General features: G+C 40.0%; 4 protein-coding genes across 5 annotated transcripts in view; 3 read left to right on the forward strand and 1 right to left on the reverse strand.

Annotated features, from left to right (window-relative positions):
- Window positions 1-2,171, forward strand: part of LOC132260137 (BMP-binding endothelial regulator protein) — a 31,798-nt gene extending 29,627 nt beyond the window's left edge. Inside the window, exons 7-8 of the mRNA XM_059758083.1 lie at window positions 27-391; window positions 453-2,171. Coding sequence (XP_059614066.1) covers window positions 27-391; window positions 453-1,067 — 980 coding nt within the window. The 3' untranslated portion in view covers window positions 1,068-2,171. The remainder of the gene's footprint in view (window positions 1-26; window positions 392-452) is intronic.
- Window positions 2,172-3,192: 1,021 nt separating this feature from the next.
- The window catches only part of LOC132260136 (diacylglycerol kinase 1), a 43,473-nt gene continuing 19,243 nt past the window's right edge, over window positions 3,193-27,422 (reverse strand). The window contains exons 3-16 of one of the 2 annotated variants that reach the window (XM_059758082.1): window positions 24,432-24,507; window positions 22,651-22,727; window positions 12,486-12,684; window positions 12,251-12,415; window positions 10,105-10,272; window positions 9,130-9,252; window positions 8,918-9,042; window positions 7,577-7,814; window positions 6,890-7,507; window positions 6,770-6,823; window positions 5,577-5,734; window positions 4,885-5,490; window positions 4,409-4,816; window positions 3,193-4,349 (exon numbers count right to left, since the gene is read on the reverse strand). In XM_059758082.1, the coding sequence (XP_059614065.1) occupies window positions 4,242-4,349; window positions 4,409-4,816; window positions 4,885-5,490; window positions 5,577-5,734; window positions 6,770-6,823; window positions 6,890-7,507; window positions 7,577-7,814; window positions 8,918-9,042; window positions 9,130-9,252; window positions 10,105-10,272; window positions 12,251-12,415; window positions 12,486-12,684; window positions 22,651-22,727; window positions 24,432-24,504 (3,120 nt within the window). In that variant the 5' untranslated portion in view covers window positions 24,505-24,507 and the 3' untranslated portion in view covers window positions 3,193-4,241. Of the gene's footprint in view, window positions 4,350-4,408; window positions 4,817-4,884; window positions 5,491-5,567; window positions 5,735-6,769; window positions 6,824-6,889; window positions 7,508-7,576; window positions 7,815-8,917; window positions 9,043-9,129; window positions 9,253-10,104; window positions 10,273-12,250; window positions 12,416-12,485; window positions 12,685-22,650; window positions 22,728-24,431; window positions 24,508-27,422 lie in introns of both variants that reach the window. The other variant, XM_059758081.1, reaches the window with a different exon arrangement.
- Window positions 20,950-21,624, forward strand: LOC132260630 (endoribonuclease ZC3H12A-like). The gene is made up of 3 exons (XM_059758874.1): window positions 20,950-21,118; window positions 21,185-21,286; window positions 21,345-21,624. Exons 1-3 carry the CDS (start codon window positions 20,979-20,981, stop codon window positions 21,622-21,624), a joined length of 522 nt encoding a protein of 173 aa, XP_059614857.1. The 5' UTR covers window positions 20,950-20,978.
- LOC132260631 (protein KHNYN-like) lies at window positions 22,837-23,828 on the forward strand. Its single transcript, XM_059758875.1, has 3 exons — window positions 22,837-22,952; window positions 23,013-23,305; window positions 23,695-23,828. Exons 1-3 carry the CDS (start codon window positions 22,837-22,839, stop codon window positions 23,820-23,822), a joined length of 537 nt encoding a protein of 178 aa, XP_059614858.1. The 3' UTR covers window positions 23,823-23,828.

Here is a 27,422-nt window from a genome sequence, read left to right on the forward strand (position 1 = left end):
TCTAAGACCTCCTTTCTGTCTCGCAGCCGCTGGCATTTGCACCGTCTTCGGCGATCCGCACTACAAGACCTTCGACGGGAAGTTCTTCAGCTTCCAGGGATCGTGCAAGTATCAGCTCACGGCGGACTGTGCACATCACACCTTCTCCATCCGCGTGACGAACGATGCGCGCGGCACACGATTCTCCTCGTGGACAAAGACCGTGACGCTGAAGATGGGCGAGACGAAGGTGAATCTGGGCCAGAAGATGCGCGTGAAAGTGAATGGGACGCGCGTGAAGCCACCCTATCGGGTCCAGGATGTGCTCAGCGTCAACATGACGGAAGACGGAGTGGTCGTGGACACGGCGCTCGGCATTCGATTGCTGTGGGATGGCGCCAATTACCTTCAGGTGAGAGTGAAGATTCGATTCTAGGGACTTCTTGTAAAACATCCCCGTGCTTCCGTTGCAGGTTCAGGCGGCTGTGAAGTTCAAGGGCCGCTTGTGCGGCCTCTGTGGCAACTACAACGGCGTGTCACGGGACGACCTCAAGGGGCGCCCTGGCACCAACATTAGCGACGACAAGGTGTGGCGCATCGCGAACTCGTGGCGCGTGGGCGGCCGCAAAGCGTGCGGCCGGCAGGGAGAGAAAGGACGGCGGGGCAACATGAATCGCGGCCGGCGGCGCTGGGGCATGTGCCGTGAATTGCGCGATAACTCGCGCGTGTTCGGCAGCTGCGTGAGCCACCTGAATCCGTCCAACTACTACGATTCGTGTCGCCAGGACATGTCCGAGTGCCCGACGGAGCAGTGCTACTGCGACAGCTTCACGGCGTACGCGCACGAGTGCGGCCGCCTGGGCGTGGAGCCGCCCAACTGGCGTCACGAGGCCAACTGCATGCGCCAGGACTTCCGCAGTGTCAATGCCAAACCGCTACCACCGCAGGAGCTAGAGCTCATCCAAAGACACACGAAGCGCACAAGAAAGCCCCACAGTCAGGAAGAGAAGCTGCGCAAGCATATTCCCAAAGGTGTCCGCGCGAACCAGCACAGAAGCGCGAGCGTGGCGAACCTGCCAATTGATTGAAGCCACCGCGGATCGTGCGATCTCACGCGGATTCTGGCCAAGTGTCCCGGAGGAGCGATCCAAGAATCGGACCAAAAATTTCACCCTCTGTAATTTTAAGTTGCCTTTTCTACATGATAATAACAAGATGTTCTCTAGCGCTCACGCCTTTCACGCCCGCCGCACACGCGGTTTCGGGCAGTGGAGAGTGTGGAAATGTGGGCGAATTACCCAAACTTCGAAATAACTAAAGGAAGAAGAGAGTGAAGAAGAGCACCTATCTTAAGCATATTGTGAGAATACGTTAGGGTATATTATTTAAAAAAAAACAAGAAAGAAAGAGAAGAGGATTTAGAGATACAAAATGCAGACTTATGTGTTACTTAATTTATACAGAGACGCGTAGAGTTTTAACTAAAATAGCATTATAGCGACAAAAAATGAACACAATACAGAAAAGTATTCAAAGTTAATGATAGGAAATTGGGGGGGAAAATGGGAGGATATTGGAGGAGTGGTTGATACAGAAACATTTAAGCTTTTAATTGAAAAAAAAGCCTCGATTCTCAGAAAAAAAAACTTCACTGCAAGAATTTTTAATTTAATATTTAAATTAAAATATTTTTATCTCTCTGAAAAATTTCCAATCTTTCACGCTTAATCCCAGAATCTATCGCGAGAGAAAGAAAGAAGAAGAAGAAAAAATCCCGATCCATGCAAGAAATGCAGAAACATCACTGGATTTAAGGACGTTTTTAGGCTATTATAAAAAAACATACGATTTATTTTGAGGAAAACTTGCATGTCTAAGTGTTATTTTAACAAAGATTTTACAGAAAGAAATACTTCTTGCCTGGGTCTGTAAGAACATTGAATGTAAATCAAGTGTTTGGAAGTGTTGCAAAAGTTATTTAGGCATATAATATAGTCGTGATTGATAGTAAAAGAAGAAAAAAAAACAAGAATATAATCAAAATTATATACAGAAATTACGCAAATGATAAAATATAAGGAAGCAGACTTGGCAATTAAAAATGACAATGAAATTTGATAAAGAGTTGATGCGAATCTTATTAGGAAATATTGAATATTATACAAATGAATAAATAAATTTTAGGAAAAAAAGAACTGCTAAGGTTGATCAGAATGTTAATAATAATATTAATATGTAAATTTCTTTGTCATGTGATTTCTTTCTTTCTTTCCATCCATCAAATAAGTTTTCCCAAAAACAAAAAAAGTTGAATGCAAATTAGTTGTGAGTTCGTAAATTGTAGAGAAGAAGAAAAAAATTCGAAAATTAACCTTTCTATTTATTTTTATTATTTAAATAAAATTATTTTACTATATAAGTTTTTTACTTATAATATCATATTTTTTCCTATTAATTTAACAAGAGTTTTTTTTAGCAATTTTTCACTCATGTTCATTTCGCCATTGTATTTTCTTTTTTTCTTTGTAATGTATTCACCGAAGGGCTTTTTATAGAAACATTTTTAATTTTTCAATTTATGAAACAGAATTCAGTAGAAAAATAAAACAGAAAACAAATATTTATGTATCATCTTACATTTATACTTTTTTATCTCTACAAATTGTATATCTTTGTGTACTTCACATACATTTCTTTTTTTTACAAAAAAAAAAATTGTCAAAAATAGGAAACGTTTCAACAGAAAAGTACGGAAAATAAAAACATTGAATAACTGTTGCTTGAGAAATGTAATTGTTTTCTTTTATTTCTATTTTTCTCTATTTGATCCCACTGAGTTTTTCTTTTATATCCTATCAATCGACTGACTGGGTTTTCTTCTTTTCTTTTTAAACTTTTGGATATGTTTCCTAACCGAGTTCTGACATTTGTTCTTCGCTCCTTAAAGCATTCTTTTTCTTTTATAGTAATTGATGGGGTTTTTCCTATGGATTTTTACGGGTAGTGAAAGCCAAAAAATGTTGGAAAGAAAAGAAAAAATCTTAGACTACAATTGTTGGTTCATTTCTTCACTGATATGGAATTCTTCATTTTCTGTATACTTTGAGTTTAGAGAGCCTATTTTTTTCTTCACTTTTCGATTCGTTCGCATCGAATAAGAAATTTTAAGCTAAATTGCTGCTAATTTTAAAGCTTTCTCCATTTTGTTATTCCTTTTTTTATACAAGATTTCAAAGAATTTTAATTTCACTGGGGATTTTCTCTTTTAGAGTTTTTTTTTAAATGTTTAATGGAGAGGAAAAAACGAAGAACTTAAAGTTAAATTCAAAATGTGGCACCTTTAAGACTGAGAATACCAACAATATAATATTAATTCTTGTCTCAGTTGAATTCTTCAGGTGAGATCAAGAATCTAAGACACGAAAAAAGCTATTATTTTCCATTATTCTTTACATTAATTTCTTTTTTCTCTTCATTTTACCAATATTTTCTATCTTAAATCGCTAGATTAGTTGTTTAAGTGACTTTTTTTTCTTTAATTTTTTAATACATTTGTCGCTTGATAGAGAACATTTTTTGAATTTTTTGTCTATGCTTTTTTTTTTGTTGTTTATAAGAATACAATATCAGATAATATTTTCCCTAAAATATTCTACTTCTTTTAATACTTTTTATATCTTCAATTTTTTTCTTCTCAAAGATCTTTTGGTTTACTTTCCTTTTTAAATGTTAACTGCTACTGTGGTGTTTCCGAAGCAAATTTATTGTTTGTTCAATAATCCATTTGCTCTTTAGACACTAAAGAAAATCATTTTGAACATAAAATCCATGAATAACAATAATTAGAGATTCCATAGTTTTCTATATACTTTTCTTTTTTTTGATATCATTGAAACACCTTCAATAAAATACACTTTTTTCACAGAAACTTTTCATCTTCTTCTCAATATGGCCTACATTTAGTGAATAATATTCCTATAATGACTAGAGACACTTCATATTATGTTAAATAATTTTAAATGCTATTTTTTCACTCATTCAATACTTTACAGTTTTGTTTTCTTTATCTTTCTCTAAATACAGTTTTATTGAGGAAGCTTTTAACCAGATCAATGTACTTTTTATACAATTGGTGAACAATTCCACTCAATAGTTGTTTTTGAAACGTCAAAGAATAAGAGTATTCTTGTAGCGAGTTCTACCCTAAAAGAACCTAAGTCTAATCAGTTGTTTTGTACACTTTGTCACAATCAGTTTTGAATTTACACAACATTTAACAGGTTTGTCTTTAAGAAGCTGAAAAATCCTTTGCCTTTCTCCGACCGTGGCGCCATCAGCATGGGAACTTGGTTCTTGTGTGTGATTTGAATCTGTGCGGGAGAATGCAAACGGTTAAACGGTGGGAATTCTGTGTTTCTCAGAGACTTACCCGACTTGGGCCCTGCATCCACGGCTCCCCGTCGATTTGCATGGGAAATGTCTTCTTCGTCACGATAATCACTTCACTGCATTGCGCCAGTCGACGTCCGGACGCTCTCAAGCCCGTTCTCACCTGTCCCATGTGCAGACAATTCTCCAGTCCGATCACCTCGATTCGGTGGTCGCCGATGTCCTGAATGGCCACAGAGAGATCCACTGAGTTGAAGCTGGTCGTGGAGAGATCCTTGTCGCTGCTTCTGAACTTCCTGGCCGAGCGAAAGGGTCCGTTCTTGCGGATCCTCTTCTGCGACAGATGTTCGCCCCACAGATTGCTGCCGCCGTGAGTGTAGGGGATGTTAAGCAGGGCTATTCCCTGCAGATGTGGTCCATTGGCCAGATCCAGAGAGACTCCATCACACTAGAAACACCGCAAAGACATCTTCCCTAAAGAACACCCCGTGGAATCTTAGTAGCCAAGCAACTTACCACAATCTCCAGGTTTTCATGCAGATTCTTGCACGATGCGGCGAAGGTTTCCGACGTGGCGTACTCAAAGTACCAGAGCTTGTTCTTCATGCGACTGTTGAACTTGTGCGGATTCCGCTCGCGCTCCAGATGGAACTTCACGCAGATGGCGGCGTCCACGCCCACGGAGAAGTAGTTGTTGATGATGTTGTAGGGCACGGCGAAGTCCTGCTCAGATTGCGGCTTCAGAGGACGCGGTGGGGCGGGCAGGGAGGTCTCCTGGCGGTCAGGAGCGCTGGAAGGGCGCGTGAGCAGCAGATCACCCTCGCTGATGCTCTTCACCACGCGTCCCACGGACGTGTCGGGCATGGAGAGGCAGTTATTGGTCCCATTGGCGGTGTCCTGGACGCTCACCTGCGACGCATCGCTGTCCCGCGAGGAGGAGGACGTGAACTCGGTGAGCTTCTCCATGGTGGTGGACGACGAGGAGGTCTTCACCCGCCCACCCACCGTGGTCACTTCGGTGGTGTTCCGGCGAATCTCTTCGTACGTCTGTATCACAGATTTCTCCACAATGATCCGCTGCGACAGCTCCACGACGCGCTGCACATTCTCCGACAAAGTCACCTGCAAAGGACACGACAGGGAGTCGCCATTAGTTGAGGCGTGAGTTCGGCGGAAGTGTGGGACGTTTGTCAATTGACCTGGAGTACCTTAGGCTTCGGCAATTCTGCCGGCTCCGTGTTAGTCACCTGAATACTCCATCGATCCAGCATCACCGTGTTCGCCCGCGATATCCTGTCCATGAGCTTGGGAATGCTCTCACCCTCGTAACCGCCACCCCAGCGCAGGCAACGCGCCAAATCATTGCCTATCGGAAACAGAATCACACATCATTTCCCTGGCAATCCAATCCAGCCCTTCACACCCCACTTTTCACCCCACACTTTTCCATTCAATTCCAGTCCGCCATCCGGGACAAATTGCACTTCAATGCGCGATTGCAATTTGAATTGGACGAATTGTGAGTAATTAAAAAATCACAATACTATGCAAATTACAGATAAGACTGCTGCAATATCACACTGACTTAGTTGACTTAATAATAATCCAATTTCAATGGCTGTCATCGCTGTCATTATGGTAATTATGATGCAATTATACTGCTTTTTGTCCGAAGATTTAGATGCAAAGTCATATGAATTACTGCATTATAATTGTCTGGGTGGATTTGTTAATGCGCACATATATTCTGTGGCTCTATTCGCTAAAAGGACATATTTTATTTTAATCAATGTCGCTGACAGGCTTTTATACGTAACTATTCAGAGAAAATTCCTCTTAATTATTGCTACTTTTCCGGCTATTTAATTTTCTGCACTCGTGAATTCTCTCTGAATATTTAATCAAATTTTCTATTTGTTAAATATCCTTTATAATTCACATTCAAATCGTCATTCTAATGCGCGCAATGCAAACAAAAAATTATGCGGAAATATTTTATATGAAATCTCCTTTTGAAAATCATTTAATTTCAACACAAATAAAATGTGAATTTCCGCATAAAACAAGTGTGATTTAACAAGCTTATCAATATCGTCACGTGGATAAATGTGAAAAATCCCCAAATCTCCTATATAAATACATGAAATTTGAACAGCTTCGCAATTCACAATCAACGCAAAGCAAATTGGGCAAATGTTGGAAGAATAAAAGCCTAAATAAAATCGCATTTATGATTGAATTGCAGAAGGTTTTAAAGCGAATGCATGCGCTGAAATCTCTGGTGGAATATCGAGAGTATCCATTGAGCTCTGCTGAATATTTGACGCGATGAATAATGCATGGGTATTTGGGACGTTCAGTGCAGGATTTATTGATTTGGCGAATGATGGATGCCACATACCTGTCCCCAGAGGAATAACTCCGACAGCCGGTTGCACTTGGAGGTCCACAGAGTCTGAAAGATGAGCGAGAGATGTGTGGGTGAAGTGCTGAGGGGCAGCGGAAGCGGCTGAGAACTCACCCATGGCCTCCAGGACCCAGCCCACTGTGCCGTCGCCGCCGCAGCAGATGACTTTGAAGTTGGGCACGTCCTTGAAGAGGGCCAGGCCCTCCATCGGCCCACCCTTGGACAGATCGTACACCTGGCGCGGGTTGAGCATGTACTGGAACTTACGGAGGATGCGGTGGCCCTGGCGGCCGCCGCTCTTGGGATTTACGAAGACCAGCAGCGGACAGATGTTGGACTCCGACGTGATCTGGAAGTGCATGGGAGCCGGCGTGGGCGTCTTGCCCTTCATCGTGGCCACGTTGACGGAGCGCTGGCGGTCCAGGACGGCCGGACAGATGGCCGTGGGTGGAATGATGAGGTTGGCGAACTCGCCCAGGTTGCACTCGGCCTTCACGGACGCGGCGCACCTATTGTGGATCATCATGTGGCACCAGCGACACGTGAGGCCGCTGATGCCGTGGTAGGACTTGATGCGCTTCCGGCACTTGGAGCAGCGCCCGTAGCAGTTGCCCTCCGTCCAGTGGTGCAGCAGCACCCCGCCGCCCTTCGGCTTCTTCGACTTCACGTATGTGTTGATGCAGGAGGCGGGGGCGCGCTGGACGCAGCGCTCGTGGACGGTATATTTGCACACTGCAAGAGAGGATAAAGTGCTCTGGGTGGACGCGCGCGACATGATTGAGTGGGCGAGCAAACACTCACGTGTGCAGCAGAGTCCCTTCTTGCCGAGACCCACCAGCATGTTGAGGCACAGGTTACAATAGGCCGGGCGACTGAAGTGCTTCAGGCGCCACACATGGATCCCATCCTCCTTCAGCGTGTTGTCCACGCCGAGCAACACCAGCAGGGGTATTGTGGTGAGTCCTCCGCGCTGCCACTCCTCCAGCGACACCGTCCCATCGGCGTCATAATCGATTTCCGTCATCATGTCTTGCAGAATCTACACGGCGGCCGCATTCAGCGTGGGCCAACAATGCCACAGCCAGGAGAGGAGAATTTCACGTTAATCAAATACACCACTTTCCGCACGGACTCATGGGAGAATTAATTGGGGGAATTTCAAGTGCGACAATCGATTTCCTGAAGGACTGGAAAACACCTTTAATGAGAATGCACTCGATTTTTGTCATTTCAAAAGTGATTTTCATAATCAGCAGAGTTTATAACCGAACACAAGGGGAAGATAATTATTAGACTTCATGGATTGTTTATAACAAGACTAAAGTCAATTAATGACTGAAATCTAACCAAAAACTAACTGAAATCTAACTGACAACTTTAAAACTCACGTTTTCATGCAATATTTTATGATTTTCTTTGCACTTTTGCGTATTTTTCTTCATTATAATCCTTTGATTAATTTTCTCTTCATTGCAAACTCAAAATGACAACTGTTTATTAAAAAATATTGAGGTTATGTTTGATTTGAGTATTTTTTTCTCAAAATCACGATTTTCATTGAGTAAAAATTTGCAATTCTAATAAAAAAGTGAAAATACTTTCAATTTAGGCGCAAGAATTTCTACTTTAAGTTGTTATTCAATTTTAAATTAATCACATAACCTAAAAAATATATCTCAAAGTTAAGACTTTGTTGAAAATTAATTTCTGAGAGTAAAATAATCAACAGAAAATCAAAACTGTGAGTTAAACATTGCATATATTGAAACACTTCAACTTCCTAAATACTTCTACTGAGTTGTACACCACTTCAGACCATATTATCTTCCCCTTGACAGAATATTCAACAATGCACGAGGTTAATTGATAGATAAAGTGCGAAAAGTAATAGTTTTTCATTAGATACTTAATAAATTGGGTTGAAATGAATGAAATGAATGCCATATAAATGACGTTCTCAAATATTCACAGCGATATCTCAACTCAGAGTCGAGAGACCGAAGCGAAAAGTTCATTTATTTTTGACGAATGATGCTTCCGGACAATGGAAAAACAGGGGGAAAATGCATCGCAACGGTGCGGAAAAATGGAAATTGGAAATATTCGCCGATGAATCTCCGTCAATGCTCTCTTCAGACATACCGGCCTCAATTCCGAGACATCCCAGCCAATGTATTCCGCCACGGACATCATCTGATTGACAATGGCATCGAGCTCCGTGGTGTCCAGCACGCCATTCCCATCGGTGTCATACAGGCGGAACATGACTGTGAAATGTCGGAGAAAAATGCTGTTAGACATTCACGCCCATTCCGCCCAGGCTCGTGCGGGGGTGGCGGGGCGAAATTGCTTACATTCCAATTTGTCCTCGGGCCTTCCGGCTTCCAGGAGGGATAAGTAGCACACGACATCCTTGAGCGGTACCTTGAGCTGGAGCGGATCAAAGAAGGAAGGCTTCCTCGACATTAGGCGAATGTCTGCAAAAGGGTGAAACTCTTAAATTTCAATCATCCACAAATCAACGGTGTGAGATTGCATTTCAAGGGGTCGGAGTTTGATGCTTAAAGGGTTGGAAATGGAACACATATTTTGGAGAGCCACAAGATTTCCAGGATTGCGGTTTGAGAAGTGAAATCGCTGTAAAACTCCAGAACACAATTCTCGAATTTTATGAGGGAAGAAATTTCACAGTAAAATTCTATATTTCGCGAACTTGACTTAATTTCATCTGATTTAACTCAATGAAAGCCAGTCGATGTTTCGCTATTCCAACAGGAAAATACGCTATATTCATATATATAATGTGTTCTGCATTATCGTGTGATGAAACTTTTCCATTCTGAGTTTGACTGATTAAATTATCTTCCCGGGAATTTTTTAATATTAATTTTGCAAAACATATAAAATGCGAATGTGAATAAATAATGAATTCCTGTGTTAATATTTAAAAATATTTCACAGAAAAAAAAATCCGAATATAATAGACTTTTCTGGCATCTCCAACTTTTCCTCTCGCACTGCATGAATTAGGAGGAAAAAACATCCTCAGCAATAGTAAATTGGACTAAATTGACAATAATCCGCCATTGTGAATTCCCGAAATTCCTCCTTCTTCTTCTTGTCTTCCAAAGAATTTCACCCCCGGAAAGTGCGAAGTGTTTTTGGGTTTGGGGCGCGGCGGAGTTTTCACAAGTGCGTAATGAAATTTTCTGACATTCCGGGTGCGGATGAAGTTAAATGATTGTCCCCATCAGGGATGGAGTGTGTCTGTGGCGGCGGGAAGTTCTTCTCCTCATGGCGAGTGATTAAAGCGTATTACAGGAAATTACCGTCTAATTTGCAATTGACGGAGTTATTGCTCTTCCTCGAAGAGTTGCGCGATATTTGGGAGTGACTGTGGCTGTGACTGTGCGATGGGCTCGAATCCGCTGAACGTCTCGGAGGCGGTAATCCTCCTAATGGGCTCGGCGTCACTGTCACCAGCGGATGAACCGATCCTGCAAGGCAGAGAGGCATTCCATTTAATTCCTTTGCCTTTCCTCCACGCACCCAAATGCGACTCAAGCGCCCTAAGTGAGGCGCCCCTCGCGAGGGGCAGCGCAGCGCCCGAGAGACAGGACAAGAGACACCCTCAATCAACTTGATCGATGGGACAGAGACGACAGATAAAATGTTTGACTTTGAGGTTCTTCTGCTGATGCCATTTCCCCGCCTTCGCGCCCGGGAGTTTTGCCAGAAAAATGACGAAATTTTTCTTTTGGCAAATGGGAGAAAAACATCTTCGGCACACAAGAATGCTCTCAACACACTTCCAGGAAATTTCATTTCACTTTCTCTCCCATATATTGAGAATTATTCACACTATTGACTTTTGAAAAAGATTATAGCGCTTTGGCTGAGTGTGAACTTTTTCTGCTTTTCTCCTTTAGAATACTTTCGCACGTCGATTTGAGAGTGTTTTGTGTGCTTTTATTGAAGGAATTTTATTGGTTCGACGTTAAAGAGGTTAAATACACATATTGAATTGTTAGAAAATCAATATTGTTTTGATAAAATTCCAATTATACCGAGAGAAATTGTGTGAATTGAAAATGCAGCATCTCTTCGCTTGCTATCAGATGAAGAGATCGAGAAATTGAGCACAAGGTGAATTTTCTACACGGATTTAGAGGCTTAAATGATTCACTGTTTGATTAGGTTATTTCCTCTGGAATAGGAAAATTCATACAAAAAGCCCAATCTTTGCAGAGGCTTTAAAACTCAAAGTGTTTATCCGTAATTTTGGTGTGTGTTTATTCAAAGGATTTATGAATTTTTCAGGATCTTCATGTGAAACTTGATGTCAGCTGTAATTTCTTTTAATTTCAGCCTTCTAATATGAATGAAGCGGAGTTTTGAAGAAACCTTAATTGCTCTGTTGATTGGTCGATTAAGTGGAATGTCTAAAAATTCACTAAACAATGCGAAATTGTACAAGAATTCCATTCAATTTAGGGACTTTTCCCTCCCAAAAGCGCATCAATTAACGCCTTTCTCCCCTCCCAACGTGCATTTCGGGGGGGGAAAATGATGGATTGGAAAGTGGTGGAATTGAGATTGAGGGCAGAATAAATAGCGCGGGAGATTTTGGGCGCCACTGTTGAGCGCATATGAAAGTCACTAAAATGGGCGAATAAATAAGAAAATTGAGTGTGTCAAGAGGGCGGGAAAGGAACCCTCGAAACACTCAAAATTCACCCCGGCTCTCAAATTAATTACCCCGAATGTCTCTCGAGCGTGGGAGAAATTGGACACCTTCGGCGACGTTTGGGGTGTGAGGGCAGAAGAGTGTTCAGTTCCATGGTCAAATAATGATTGTGTGTGTTTGGTGGATAATTGATTTCCGTTTAGGCGCTCTTCTTGGGTGTGTTTCAGACAAATTTAATTGGCCGTAATTGAGTTCAAGCAGAGGAAGGACTATAAATTTTCAAAGTCATCAACACGGATTTTCCTTTTTCCCAAATTTATTATCATACAAATTTCACTTTGGGGACTTTTATTGTCTCCCCCTCAAGATTCTCTTTTTCTTGAGTTTGCTCAGGAAGAACACATAGGATATCTCATCATTGCTCATGGGAAAATTTCATTAAAGTTATCAGAAGGAATTCTCCGACCATCGCAAAGTTTGAGAATTTCCCGTGAAAAGTGAAATTGAAGAGAAATTCCATAAGCCCGGATCATAGAGTATTATCACATTCTCAATTTCACAAAACATTCCTCTCATTTCCATGAAATTTTCTCTATGCACTGCAATTTTTATTAATATATGTATCTTCAGCTATCAACAAATCTCTCTGCAGAATCCGAAATGACTTCAAACAGGATTCTCTAACTGCTGCCTCTCCTTAAAGTTCGCCAACTGAAGCATTTCACGAATGCCGGGGCGAATGTGAGCCTGAAACATAACTCCATAATGTCTACAGCAGCGTGACTCACCAGTTTTATTCTTATCCAGGGTGGAATCATGTTGAGTTTGCCCGAGATGACTCAGCGATTGCAATTTGTCCGTCAGACCGTGGATCTTGTCAACGAAACTCTGCCGAGGCTCGAGTGAGACGTTGGGCGGCAGCTCCACGATGCTATTCAAATTGGGAATGGAGCCTGGGCGAAAGTGGGAGGCACTCGTGAGTCTTCAATTCAGATCACAAACGCGCCCAAACCGCGCTCATACCTTTTGTGTGTGACGTGACAGGAGCACAGGCGGCATTGCTGCTGATGGCCGCCATCTGACTGAGTGCCTTTCCCTGAACTTGAGCCAGGTTGATGGCCGGCTTGACAAAGGACACAAAGAGGTGCTTGGACAACTCTTCCGGTGTCTCGCAATCGAGAAATGCGTCCAAGAAGCTGCGAAAGCCATCGTAGTCGATGTCCTGAGAGGAAGAAAAGGAGAGAGAAAAAAGGTGAAGGTTGATGAGCAAAAAATTAAAATTAACTTGAATTAGAGGCAATTTCCATCACCCAGACTTTCATTAATTAGTTTTGCGAGGAAAAATCGTCTCTGTGTGGATTTCATCCGTTGCGCCGTTTGAATTCCACCCTGAGAATTTCCTCCCGGTCAAAGAGAAAACTTTTTCCACAACTTTTTCCCCCCCCTGAACTGCCTTCCTGTGAATGGGACGCTTTCAAATCCAATTTCTTGAGCCATTTTCATGGTGTTTTGTGTGTGAAAGGAAGTGAATGCTCGAATTAAATTGAGAATGTCTGAAGAAGGGACATAAGCTGATAAATTGGCAACAGAAGTCTTGATAGTCACTTTCTCTCTGAACTGTTTGCAAAATTTTCTTTTTTCAATCACTTGCTGAGAATCATTTGTCAACTGGCAAATTGTACTTTCTGCATCATCCGAAGGCTTTCCAATAAAGCTTCTGCTTGTCAACGATGTACTTAGTTGTGCCTTGTGGGCAAGCAAATATTTTGATGTTGACTCCTCGAGAGCGCAATATTTGGCAAATTTCAAGGAGTGACGCAAGCTTGAGCTCGAGCTTCTCGAGGTATTAAGCCGAAATTCTCCAGAATTGCCCTGTGACGGTTAATGAGGTTAAAGAGGGCGGCCGAGAAGGGTTGGCAAAATACTCCTTCACCGGCGATGACGCATTTATGGACAACTATCAAATAACAAACGTCGTCACCCGAGAGTCGAGGGAATGGCCACCCTCCTGCAATATACATAATGTGTGGTGGATATTTGAAGAACACTCTCGGCGGTTGGTTTCCTCTTTGTCGCAAATAATTGAGTTCTGTGGCAAATTGGTGCCAAAAATATGTTTAGTCTCCGCATATCGCGACACTTTGATACGCCACGGGTGGGCGTGGGGGTGATTTGGGGGCAGTTTCTTCACATTGTCTCCCCATTTGGAGTCGGCCTATTAGAGAGGGTGTGTTTGGTGGTGAAATTCTTGCTGATTCCAGCCAAAATAGGACACCCGATGTCACTGCGACCATCGCGACGATTCACAATCTATCTTATTCCAGGACACTTGAGTGGCGCATTTTCTTACACTCTCTCGCTGCCCTTTTACTTTACGACACAATAAAACTTTGTGCATTTCCCCCCGAAAGTCCCTCGTGAGAGTGTCACGGGGAGTCTGCAGAAATTGCACATTCAGACATCGAACTCCATTTAGCTTGGATTTTTTATGAGACGAAGATAAAGAATCCCACGAGTGGCATTGAAGGACATAAAAGCCAGTGATAAGCTACGATGAGTGGATAAGGACAAAGACATACAATTACTCTTCTGTCTCAAGTGCACTTGCTTTCTCCGCTCTTTCCACCCACCCAAAACGCCACCCCAAGGAGCCACCCGAGCTGCTCAAACACTCACTCACCTTCCCTCGAGCGTCTCCTGCAGGTGTCCAAATATATTATCGTCAAGTCAATTAAAATTATACGACATCCCTTTGGATATATTTCTGCTTTGAAGTATAAATTGGATAAGTTATTAATACACCACCCTTTCACCCTTCCGCCCACTTTGCGCATCGTCTTTGTGAACTTTGACGGAGAATTTTCTTTAAACAGAAATATCCTCTTACACCTCTTCCATCATTGCGAAAAATAACAACCACTACTTTGGGGGCGAGTGGGAGAATGGGGTGTAATAAAACTTAAGGGTGTGATATGAATTCAAAGTTATCATTAACATCCCTCAACTCGATGTACTAACGAGATAAGTGGAGAAGTGCCTCTTATCGGCATTTTCCTGAAAGATAGGGTGGAAAAGTGAAGGTGAAAGCACAGCTATCATGAAGAGGGTTTCGCAAATTGCTCGCCTGCCTCATTGGAAGAGAGGCTCAGATGACCTTCAGGTGACTTTTAATTGCCAAAAGCTCCGAACACGGGAAAACCTCCAGCCTTATCTCATTACGTTGGGGTAAAAATAAATCCTCAATAGACTCTTTAAATCCCACAAATTACATTAAATATCTAATATTTCACCGATCTTTAAATATTATAATAATCCAAAGGGTAGATTTTATGGTTTGAAGCGGTGGAAAACCGCACAGGAGTGTTAAGAATTAAGCTTTTGCATTTGATTTTCAAAAGAAAATCAATTTTATTGCTTTTCTAGTTTATGTGATCGATTTAAGACAAATTGTGATGATTATATAACCCTCAAAATCATAAAATTTGTGTTAAAACTGGGAATAATTCGCTTTTTCTCTGCAGAATTGAGCATTTGTGTGCAAAAATCTTCAAATTAGTTTTATTTCAATGATTAAAAACAGCTTAAAAGTCAATCATAACCTCAAAAATGTAATTTCAGGCAAAAATCGTCTCTTTGTTTAGTCTTTCAACTTCATTATCAAGTAGAAAAATTATGATATTCGCTATATTTAAGCATTTGAAGGTTCGAAAGAATTAAAATTAGTCCAAGAGGAATTTTTAAGTCGGATTTCTAACCTCACAATTTGGTCAGAAGTCTTTTGAAGCATTTTCCGTAGACAAAACTAGAAAATCCAGACAGAAATGGTTGATGAGCAACTCGTGAGACACTAAGATCAGTTCTCTCAATATGAAATCTAAGTATTTGAAGTGTGTAAACGTCTTTTGTTTGATTGTGAAAAGACTGAAATGAGTGTCTAAAAAGCGATGAAAAATTCCTTTTTAATGCGCTAAGAAGTGTCTGAGCAGGCATATTAGCTGGAAATATCTAGAAATATTCGTTTTCAGCTGTCTCTGCATGAGCGCGCATTTTCTCCAGGATTTATTATTCAGAATTCATCACATGAGATATGGATGTACATTAGACATGTAATATGCGAAGTGAAATGACCAGTGTGCACGTAGCTTCCGATTTCATTCTGCATATTCAGCAGCAGAGCACGAATGCATGTATTATTAGTTTGCTAGTCATAAATATCGGAAAATTGCATTATATTTGATGCGACAGGCTCACAAACGAGCCACCTTTGATATGCAAATAAACAGTGCTGGCTTTTCGCAACTCGCAGCGCTGTCTCACGAAGCTCAATGGCATCAAAGCTCTTGTCAAGCGCCTCCTGTTTGGCTTGAAACCCCCTCGAGAGAGTGAGCGAGTTGGAGCGCACTTTAATTCATCTGCCTGGGAGCATTTTGTTTTCATTCACATCAAACTAAAATGTCCCAATGGGTATTCACAACACGATTACTATTGTCAAGCGTTAAAGAGATAGTGGATAAGAACAAAAGGACGACGAGTGTTGCGGCGCGAGCAAGAGGGAGAGAGAGAGAGACTAAATGGATGCTTAGGGTGTCATTTAATAAATTCCCTTTTCTCATGTGCCATTTTTCTCCTCCTTGGCATTACGTGCGGTGCATAATCTTATCCAGAAAGATCTCTCGCACTGCTTCTCGAGAGCACCCGAGAGACATAGACAAATATTTTGATTTTATATACACACGAGCAGTACAACACTGTGGCATTCTTTATCATTTGCCATCCAGGGCTTATCATCTTGCCCAGAGGATTTGAAGAATCGCAAGCACGGAGAATAACGTGTAATTGTGGAAAACGATGCAATTTGCCAAACTTCAGATAAGTGCTTTGGATATATATAGAGTTTGCAGAGCAAGATAAGTAAATAAAATATGATAAAACATCATTCTGTGGCGTAATTCAATGACTTTACATTGTTTGGGTGTGAGGGAGAAAGAATGGCAATTGCGTCAAATTTCCATTGAGCAAGATTAAAATACGTCTGCCCACGAGAAAAGCGCTCCCCGCCCTAATAGTGTTTTCTGACAATATATCCCATGAATGAGCCTCTCAAGGAATCACCAAATATTTGCATGAACTTTCCTCGTCTCTCACTTAACAGAGGCCATTGTTGACGAGGAGGCACGTCATTTGGCAATCTCGATAGGCAATGACGACAGGGAATCGATTTTCCGCTATTAAAAAGTCTCACAAGGAAACTTCCTTCCCATTACCACTAAATGGATAGTGGGGGAGGCGCGCGCGATGAGATTTTCTTCTTCACCCACATCGCAATTGACATTCACGCCACGTTCGTCTGAGGAACTCATCTTGATACAGATGATCTGAGCGGGCGATTCAAAGATTGCGCTGAACAAGTGGAGCCCCTCAAACCTCGGGGTGAGAATCAACCCTCTGACCTCAAGCACTCTCCGGCCTCTGAAGTGGCATTTCGGCGGGGTCATGGGAATCAGGCCGTGCCGAAGGGGAAAGCGCACTTGCGAGCGTGACGGCTCGGCGGTGACGTCAGCCGCACAGCCGCCCCGCCAGGTGTGACGTCATTCGTTGCTATAGTGAGTCGTCGTTCTGCCAGCGGTGACGTCACGCGGCGCGGCATCGACTTTGGCGCATCAGCCTCGGCGGGGAGTTCACAGAAGGGCAAAAGGTGGTGAGGAAAGTTTGTACACCGCAATAATTAATAGACTGATTCCTATCACAACTTGACGGACAGTCGCCGATAAGGATAAGCACGTCGCTTTTTTTCTCTCTCCTTCGCCCCGAATCAACCTCACGTGCGTGGAAGCGTGAGCAGATAAATCCTCCCGTCTTCGGTCAATATGACTGGGTTTTTAATCCCGGGAAATATTTAATTGGATTAATGGATTATCCCGTGCAGAGGCTCAAAAGGCCCCACAAACAGATCCAATTCGAGCATCGATTCGGAGGCACTTCAGCAGAGCCTAAAAACTGCCACAACGTGAATGCGAAGCGATATATCAGATGATTTTTGGGTGAGATAAAAAAAACCCCGACAACTCAATCATAACTTTTCCATTTGACTGATTTGCCAAAGAAATCCACATCATTAGTTCTCGTGTGTGTGTCTGCTATCAATCTCATTCATATCGATATTATTCGTGTTCTCCACGCCTTGCTCAGCTTTCTCAGCATCTCTATTTGGCATCTCCCAGACCATAAATTCGGGCACATTCAACATTATTAACATATTGACTAAAGCTCTTCGGGGGTGAATGCGCTCTGTGGATTTTTCACAAGGGGGAGATAATATGCATTAAACCACTTAAAGACACTGCAACAGAATCTGTGTAGAATCCTTTAACACTTCAGACACTTCTTAACGCCTTAAAATGCATTTTCTATCGCTTTTCAGCCTCCTTCAACTATTTCTTATCGTTTTTCAAGCGGTTTTAAGCTCTTCAAATGCTTCGATATCAGATGGTCTCAGGGCTTGTTCATGAGCAATTCCTGTCTTTATTTCCTAGTTTCATCTTCGGAAAATGCTTAGAAAGATTCTGACCAAATTGTGAGGTTATGAATTTGACTTAAAAATCTAAGCAAAGAAATGTTCTTTAGACTGAAGACATATTTTTGAGGTTATGGTGGACTTTTAGGCTTTTTCTCAACCAATATGAAGTTATTTTGAACACAAATGCTGAAATCTGCTAAGAACAAGAGAAATATTTCCAGTTTAAACACAAATTTGATGATTTTGAGTGTTTTTTAATCACAAGAATATATTTTTAACTAACCAAATAACTTTGAAAAGCAATAAAATTGATTTTTTTCTCTAAGCAAAATCATTCAGAAGATGTCCTTATTTGCTGAAACAGAAGCTTTTGCTATGCAAATGCTAAAAACTTCCTCAAATGCTGTACACCACTTCCGATTATAATATCTGCCCCTTGGATTTTCACGCATCGCAACGTTTGAGGAATTGAGAATGAAAAATCATAGCATCTTTTGATTGGATTTACACTGACTTATCAAACACTCACAAGCAATTTGTCACATTCTGCATCGCAGTAATTTCTCAAAGAGAAAATTATATTTTGGCAAGCTAGAGAATAATAATTTTTCCCTGTTTGTTACACAGAGCATAGAAAATGAATCTTTATGGCCTGTCGTGCTAAATTTTCTCTGTATTTTATCACAAGTCAGAAATAAAACTATGTGAATTTCTGTATTTTCGAGAGATCATGACATTCGACCTTTGCGCTTGAGCCAACAATTTCAGACTCACTGCCTTTGTTTCAGTATTAATTCTCCATAGCAAAAACATCTCACACGTTTCGTGGTTATGTTGGTTTTACTTGAATATTGATTGGAAAGACTCTGCCTGCATGATTCTGAAAATCCTCAAGGAGACTTTAAAATATCTAAGCAAAGGAGAGAGAGAGAAAAAAAGCACCCCAACTCGGAATTATATTTCAAATCTACTTCTCGTTCTCTCTCTAAAACACTTCTCGGGCCAAGTATACATAAATAACTTCACCTGTTCATCCCTCCATCCCCTTGAAAAAGCGGGTGGATTGTTGCAAATCATTGTCGAGAGGAAATCAAGTGAAATGTGAGCTCGTTAGAAGCTCAATTTCTTTTGGTGGAACTTTCATCCCCCTGAGGCTCTTTTGCAAGTGCCAAATTTTATCTCCCTCAAAAGGTTTCCACTCCCAACGCCCCCGAAAGACTGGGTTATATCAGAAGAAAATTGATAAATGCACACACGGAGAGGCTTTTATTTGGTGGCGAAGAACAAAAACAGCTCTCTTTCTTGGAAATGGTCTCTAATTTATTGATTTTGGGCCTAACACGCCCCCAATTTATGTCTTCTGGCTGTGGAAATGCCTTTAATACTCACGTATTTTTAGAAAGATTTTACAATATTGATGATAATTATAAGAAATCCGGGGCAGTTTTTGGAAGAACAATTTACACAAGAGGAAAGCAGATAAATTAATGGGATTATTTTAGACGTTGTTTAATTTCTTGAAATTCCCAAGGGGAAGATAATCTAGCCAGAAGTGGTGTACAGCTTAGCCAGAAGTATTAGGAAGTTGATGTGGTCAAATTAACATCATTCAAACTCATTTTCTTATTCAGATCTTCAATTTGATATATTTTTTCTAGGAAACGTAGGAAATGTTTCACATAAATTGATATCATTTCCACTTATTAATAGAATAGTGGATTTAAACTAAATAAAAATCACGATTTTAGAAGCTGAGTGGCTAAAAACAGTGCTAAAGTAAAACATAACCTTAATTCTTTTACCTTTTATTTGTGATTCTAAGCTAGAAAGAATCAAACCAAGATCTTTTAAGAACAACTCAATGCAATTGAAAGATTGTCGTAAAAAAGACACCAAAAGTTCAATTAGAGGAAGGAAATTTTGAAATATCGTCAGAAAAACTGAAAAAAATGCTTGTAAATTAGATTTCAGTTAGTTTCCAATTTATTTTCAGCGGAATAAAATCAAAATTGACAGCATAATTAACTGTTAAGACTTTTTCTAACGAATCGTGGAAGTGTTAGAAAATGGTGTACAGATTTTTGCCATATTATCTTCCCCTTGGAAATTCTCAGAAAATTTTAAATTACACTTTTAGTCATTAGATCGACTTATTCTGCCTTTTCATACTAACATCTCAAATCTAATTAAAACTTCTCCACCTCCGAACATTTTACTGGAGGTTAATTTTCCAAATCTTCTTTGGCTTTTCTCTCTGCGGGGAAATCTATCGATCGCGTCTGACTCTCAAGCAAATGTGTGTTTTTATAAAAATTTCTTCAATATTCAAATCTCATGTATTTGAAAACCACAAAGTGCCTTTTCTTGTGTGTGCGAGAGAGAGAGAGAGTGTTGTAATTGGGGAGAAGCGGGAAAATGCCTCCCCAGCAAGGCGCGAGGGAATACCACGGAAGGCAGTTAATTGGCACCAGAGTCATCAAATTCTGAGGAAAACCACCCTCATCGGGACTTTGGGGGGAATGCCGGTGCTTAGGGAGGATTTCCCGGAGACTCTGTGTCCCCGGCCGAAGACATGGCAGATAAATGGGATGTGTGTTGTTATCAGAGGCACAAGAGGAGCCGTGTATTAGTTGGCACAGAAGGTCATTCAGCATTGTCACTCGCCCCAGTCCTCGTCAGAGCGGCTCCTCGCCTCGTCTTGTGGACTCTGTGTCGCCTAAATTTAATTCCTCCCACCAGATCTCGGGGTGGACGAGGGGATGCGAAGTGCCATCAGTCTCCGATGGAGTCGTAAGCCACACGCAGTAACTCTCCAGCCATCCCTCATTAGCATAAAAACTATAAAATTACCAAGATGACAATAATCATTTTTTCACGCCACGCTGATTTTTCGCATTTGTATCTAAGTCAGTGGCTTAATTTTGTTTTTCCTGCCCATTTCACGCCGTTTTTGTATAATTTTCTCCAACCAAAATCTAACGTTGTGCGTAAATTTAAGGATGTTGAAGGCTCTGTTAAGTATATTCAATGTTGTGAGGATTGGAAAAACCAATGGAAAACGACAAAATGACGCAGATTCAAGTGGAAACCGAAAAATGGCAAGAATGTACATAATTGATGGAACGGACGTGGCGATGACGTGAGTTGAATGTGAAGATTTTCCATCTTCAATTACTTCTTTACACCAAGACTTTCACCTTTTCAGCTATGGCGAAGGAAGAATCTTTTCTGTTCGCGGAATTCAAATTGCATTGAACAAGTATGCAGACATGAATTGCGAAGTATATGCAATTGTACCCCAGAAAACGTAGGGAAAATATCAAATTCTGCAAACAAATATATGATAAATTTGGTCCTTCTTTCAGAATGAAGAAAATCTTCACCGACAATCACACTTTAATACACGCTTTGCAGAAGAGTGGCAAAGTTTTCTGTGCACCAGGGAAAAATTTACCAAATGGTTCAATCACAGAATGCAATCCGCAACGATTTATCTTAGATATTGCAATTCAGTATGACGCAGTCATCTTGAGTAACAGCGATTTTGAAAGAGTCTCAGATGAAAAGACTGAATGGAGACAGTTAATTCAACACGGCAGACTGCAGCGTTATAAATTTGATGGTGATAACATAATTTTGCTGTAGAAATATTGTGTAAAATACACGTAAAAACTAATCATTTATGAAAATTAATAAATTGATTTTAAAGGAGAAAGAAATAATTATTTAATGTTTTTTTCTATTTTTTTTCATGCAAATTTCCATTATTTCTTTTATCATGCTATAAAAATCAAAATATTTGATTATTCTTTGTATTTTTTTTCATTATTTTCTGACTATTTAATTGAAATTTAAGTATTCGATTATTTTCTCCACATATTTCCGCCAGAGGGCAGCAGTTTAATCGCTAAAGACATGTAGAAGTTCCGATTGTATTTCCCAGAGAGAAGTTTGGTCGAAATTATAGTGGTTTATAGATTATTTAAAGGCTTTTTAAACCCCCCAGATTAAACCATTGTTAAATACTGAAATAATTTCAATATTCTGAATATATTTTTATATATTAATTTGATTCATTAAATATTACGTCGATAACAATGAATTTTTAAATCTTTTGCATTTATCTTGGAAAATACAACAAAGTAAAAATAAATATGTAAATATTTGATTGAGACTTTTAGTATCTCTTTAAAATCCTGTTGATTTTCATAACATCTTTTCCTCAAACTCTTTTGCACAAAAGATGATCAAATCATCTTTACTCGTTCGTATTGATTTTTTCTTTCTCATTTCCACAATTTCCTTGGCAATCCTAATAAAGTTTTTTTCCCCACTGATTTCCGGAAGCATTTACCAACTCTGGTGCTCCCCAAATTCGGCAAAAGAAGCCTCGGCAAAAAAGTGGAGTGGTTGAGAGAAAAATTGCTGAAAATCCATTACACTCCACGAGAGAGAGAGGATCACTTTTCCCACCCTCTCTCGTGTTGCTCGCCCTGCGGTATAAAACACTATCAGAGCCTCATCGAAGGAATTTGATGAGAGGGATTTTTATTTCCATTCGCTCGTCCTTGCCTGGCCATTGCTTGCGTGGAGTGATTTACGATGGACACGCGGATACCATGGACCAGAAGGACGCGCATTTGTGGGAATGGCAGAAGTGGAAATACTTACGCCGTCGGGCAAGAATCGATTTGTCGCTTCAGGAGATGTGAATTCACTTAAAACGTCCTGAAGTTTCCGGGTTGAGTCTGAAATTGGATGGATTGAGGAGAGAATTAAATGTAAATCAATGTGAGCCGATTGTGGTGATTTGTTTTATTTTGGAAAAAAAAGCTTTTGGTCGGAAAGTGCGTGAAAATGAAGAGAAAATCCTCTGTGTCACACGATGGGTCATCGAAAAGGGTTAAATTTGACAATTCTGCAGGTCCAAGAAAGCGTTTAGTGGTTCTCGATGGAAGCAACATTGCGTTCTTGTGAGTCAACATATATTTCCTCATGGGTTTCATTCCTATTAAATTCTCTATCATTTTCAGCCACTCGAATCACACATATTTCTCCGTGAGAGGCCTGGAAATTGCCATCGAGGAAATCATGAGAATGGGACATGAAGTAGTGGCAATTGTGCCAGCTTTTCGCATAAAACCAGGCAAAACCTCCGATCAAATGTTATTACAAAGTTTGGTCAACAGAAATCTCGTCAAATTAGTCTGCTTGAACACTTTTGAACGATGCTACGACGATAGCTTTATTCTGAATGAAGCCAAAGACACCAATGGCGTGGTCGTTTCCAACGACAACTATCTTGGCGAAGCCCAAAGCAGTGCAGGTACGATTCTTGAGGATGTGATTCTTAATTTTGGTGTCGTTGCAACTTTACTTTCATAGCATTTTAAATAAAACATAAAAAATATGCAGTCAATTCATGTATTTTGTCGCGTGAAGACAAGAAAAAGCTAGAAAATTTAAACTTTAAAGGCATGTTGAAGTTGCGACAGTATTTCCTCCTCATTTTATGTGTATAAATTCAGTTTGTGACGAATTTTGATACTTTTTGCTATCTAAATTATCATTTCTCCTAAACATTCTGAAAATATCGAAATATAATTAAATTTATTTAAATATTTGGTCAAAAATATAATTTTTTTTTATTATCAGTTAGCTTTTACGAATTGAAATGCGAAATCCTTAATGTTGCAACGATTCTTTATTTTGCAGAATTTCTGGAAATCGTTGAAAATCGTGTCATCCCGTTCATGTTTTTCAAGGACAAATTCATGCTTCCTCAAGATCCGTACGGGGAAAATGGACCTACACTTTCCTCACTTCTCAACAGGACTTCTTAGAGAGCAAAACACAATCAGAAAGCAATCGTAAACATCGTGTGCTCTTTTGTGTACTTCACATGAAAATACACTTTTTTTTGTAAACAGCACTTATTCTGGGTTTATATTCAATATGGTAAAGATGGCAAGAGTCTTGGATGCAGAGCAACTCGCGCTTGGGTTATTAACATCAATATCATTAACATATGCAACACAGCATTATAGCTTGAAGTGTTGCAAAGTTGTGAGAACAGAAGCTGGCGCATTTTCATTTATAAAATCATATTTCTCATCTCAATGGTCTCTCATATCCAACGTGTTGCTCCCTTGTGAGCATGAGCGCGTAATTATTTATTAAAATTTTCATTACAACTCTTGAAATGAGCACAAAATTCTCCTATACTTCCTGCACTTGGCATATTTCAAATTTAATCTATTCGATTCACCGGAAAAAAAAGAACTCTTACAAAAGAATGCGAATATTTTTTCATATTCCAGCACTTTTTCCTCCATTCACAGTCAACATTAAATAGTAATAGAGTTTTCCTTTCGTGTGAATTTTTTTCTGTTCGCCAAGGAAGGATGCGCGACCAAGAGTGTCGAAAGTGTGTGTTTGGCAAATATACGTACATGATGCGAGTTCTTGGAGCTGCTGAAATTCACTTGGCGACAATTTTTCCCAGCGGGGTCCAGCTGCAGCCATGTCCTGAAAAATTCAGATGAGAAAAGCGCGTGAAAAATATCATATTCACACAGTTAAATTCTAATTTGTGCTCCTCCTTGTCACAATGGCAGAGGCAAATAAACCGAGTGGAATTGTTCAATGGACAGCATTTTTCAAAATTAAGCCAAATGTTGGGAAAATCATGAATAATGGAAATTGAAAAATTGTGCTTCGCCATTTCAAATTTCATAATAAAAAGAAAGAATGCCAATGATAAAAAGGATGCTATTTTTGGGCAAAGTGATATATAAAAAATTGTCAAGTGCCTATCATAAATTATCTGCTAGATCCTTATTTCTTCCGCTGATTTCTTTCTATGTGCAATAATTTGTGGAAGATATGGCGCATTCATTCGCAATCCTCTGTATTTTATTATGCTAATGATAAGGAGACTGTCTTTATGTTTCTCCTCCACTTCTTCTCTTCTTTTTTTTTGTGTGTGTGTGACAAAACGGATAAGAGACCTAACACAAAAAAGCATCCCCAATAAAAAGCTTCTAGCATATTTCTTTTATGTTTTCGCAACATTTTCTCTCTTACTGCCATGAACCCTCGTCTCATGATTTGCTCTGCTGAATGGAGCATGAAATGTTGGGAGAGGCAGTGGTGGAAGGGAAAGAGTGTGTCTTTCTTTCTTACTCATCTGCCTCTCCATTGATTTCGGCGTTCAGGGCATTTGTATATCGACGGGTGAATCGAAATCTATCATAAGTCGCCTTTTGAGAGTTGACGTCTTATGTGTTTTGGGATAGATCTTGATGTCTTCTATCGCAACTGACAATAATATAATAGATTCATTGGCAAGAAATGAAAAGAAAATCAGATTTAACTATGGAAACTCGATTTTTCATAGTTTTCAGTCGATATTTTATAGAATTAGAGGAGAAATATTAGAACTACTGAATATTTGTCCTGTTTTCTTTAGTTCTTTTTCATCTTTAAATCCACTTTAAATCATTTACATGAATTAGACGAATTAGACATTAAGTTGGACATAATTTTGTATGGTAAAAAGTATCAAATATGACAAAAAATTGACGAATAATTCAAAATTCTGAATAAAATCAATGAAATTTAGAAAAAAACGAGTCTCATAATCATTTTTCGCAGAAAAAATCTCCTTATTTCAGTTGTAAATCATATGAAATACACATAAAATGTACAGGACAAATTAGAAAAATTACTTTTTTCGAACTGTTCAAGAAAAAAAGCACAAAGAAAACTATCAAAAACCGCCTTTTTATACTAAATATCGTGAATTTGTCCATGAATTTCTCTTATTTCAGTTAATATTTCAATAACTAACCAATGAAATCAACAGCTCTACTGAAGAATGACGGTTTTGGCTTTTGCTACTCTTCGAAGCACCCGCCGATATAAAGACTCTGGCAAAGTGTCTTTCAATACGCCAAAAATAACGTCTCCACAATGATTCTTCCTCCTTAACACATTCCTTTTATAGCAATTTAAATATATGGATATCCAGCAGTGTGATAAAAAGATGGAAATTTCTCTTTTTTTCATATCACCAAAATGAGAAAAAAAAACTCGAGGAAGGACCGTGAAGGCGAAGGACAAAAATTGAATTTAAACGTGCCGTAATTCTCTCTTTTGTTCCAATAACGCACCGGATCAACCACTTGGCTGAACCAATTGATTTTATTTGAAAAGTTATATCAATGAAAAATTGCTTTTTTCCTCTTTTCTCGCATGTTTCGCCCCCACTTAATGCCTCCTCATCCCAAGAAAAAAAACGATGCCTTTCATCAGCGTGTGAGGAAATCTCAGAGAGGAGATTTTCTATTTTCACGCTATACATAAACACACTCGCACACGTGATCCTAAGTAGCTTTTCCGGGTTGCTCGGGGGCCTCAAAGCCCACGGAGAATGTAATCAAAGAGTCAAATGTCAATAAACCGGAGCCCAAATTGCCCATACGGCGTCTCTCATCGATTGACCACATCATTTGCTGCTTTAAAATTGTAAATATAAAATTGGTGCTGAAAATTACACTTTGGAATGAGATGAACTGTTAAGCGATGAAAAATCAAATAAACAACACTGTTCAATATAAAAATTCATCAATTTGCGCCTATAAACACTGGGTGATTTCCGTCCCTTTCACGCCACTTTACAAAACTACCAGAAATCGCGCGTCTATAAAAATTGGCGGTGCTGAAGTTTATCTTTGAAATGAGATCCGGTACGGAGTTTGAGTTAAAATTAATTTCACCCAATTGAGTGGGATCATAAGAGGGGAACCTAAACATAATATGCAAATAGCATTTTATCCATTCACGATGATGATTGGAATTAGAATCGCATCAGCAGTGGCGATAACAGAAATTGCGTGTTTAATTGTTTTTTTGTGAATTGCTGTGGTTAACGTAATCATCTTGTATTAGCTGGAAGAACAAATGATACAATTTGCCTTCCAGAAAAGTAGAAGAGAAGATATTGGCAAATTGTTGTGGAAAATCGAGTCCAGATGGTTTAGTTTGGATTAAATTAACTCAATCATATCAAGCCATTTATATTCCAAGAGTTTTTACCCACAATCTTACCAAGTCCATTTGGTATTAAATTGGAAGAATCTGCAAAGCTTTCTTGCAATCTCATCACAGTCTGTGTGATAAGAAGAACTATAATGATGATTTTAAAGAAATCCACGCGTGAATACGGAGGAATTTTCTTAAACCTGACAAACGTGAAGGAAGTTTGAAGTGATGTCGCTGGAACTTGGGTGGATTGAACAGTGGGCATCATAGATTGAAAATGTGGCAATAAAGATTGGGAAAGTTTAGTGCCTCTGGCGCGTTTCTTTAACACTGAGCGAATCGCGGTGTGACAATGATGCGTCTGTATCGCGAATCGATTTGGCGTTGCGAGTCAATTG

This window comes from Phlebotomus argentipes, unplaced genomic scaffold (genome assembly GCF_947086385.1).
Source record: "Phlebotomus argentipes unplaced genomic scaffold, Phlebotomus argentipes genome assembly scaffold_18, whole genome shotgun sequence".
Classification (NCBI taxonomy): domain Eukaryota; kingdom Metazoa; phylum Arthropoda; class Insecta; order Diptera; family Psychodidae; genus Phlebotomus; species Phlebotomus argentipes.

Excerpts from the sequence above, each read along its gene's own strand:
- LOC132260630 (XM_059758874.1), top strand. The coding sequence starts at position 20,979 with ATGTTGAAGGCTCTGTTAAGTATATTCAATGTTGTGAGGATTGGAAAA. Across the intron at positions 21,119-21,184 it reads GGAACGGACGTGGCGATGAC|CTATGGCGAAGGAAGAATCT; the intron begins GTGAGTTGAATG and ends TCACCTTTTCAG. Across the intron at positions 21,287-21,344 it reads GCAATTGTACCCCAGAAAAC|AATGAAGAAAATCTTCACCG; the intron begins GTAGGGAAAATA and ends TCCTTCTTTCAG.
- LOC132260631 (XM_059758875.1), top strand. The coding sequence starts at position 22,837 with ATGAAGAGAAAATCCTCTGTGTCACACGATGGGTCATCGAAAAGGGTT. Across the intron at positions 22,953-23,012 it reads GGAAGCAACATTGCGTTCTT|CCACTCGAATCACACATATT; the intron begins GTGAGTCAACAT and ends TATCATTTTCAG. Across the intron at positions 23,306-23,694 it reads CGAAGCCCAAAGCAGTGCAG|AATTTCTGGAAATCGTTGAA; the intron begins GTACGATTCTTG and ends TTTATTTTGCAG.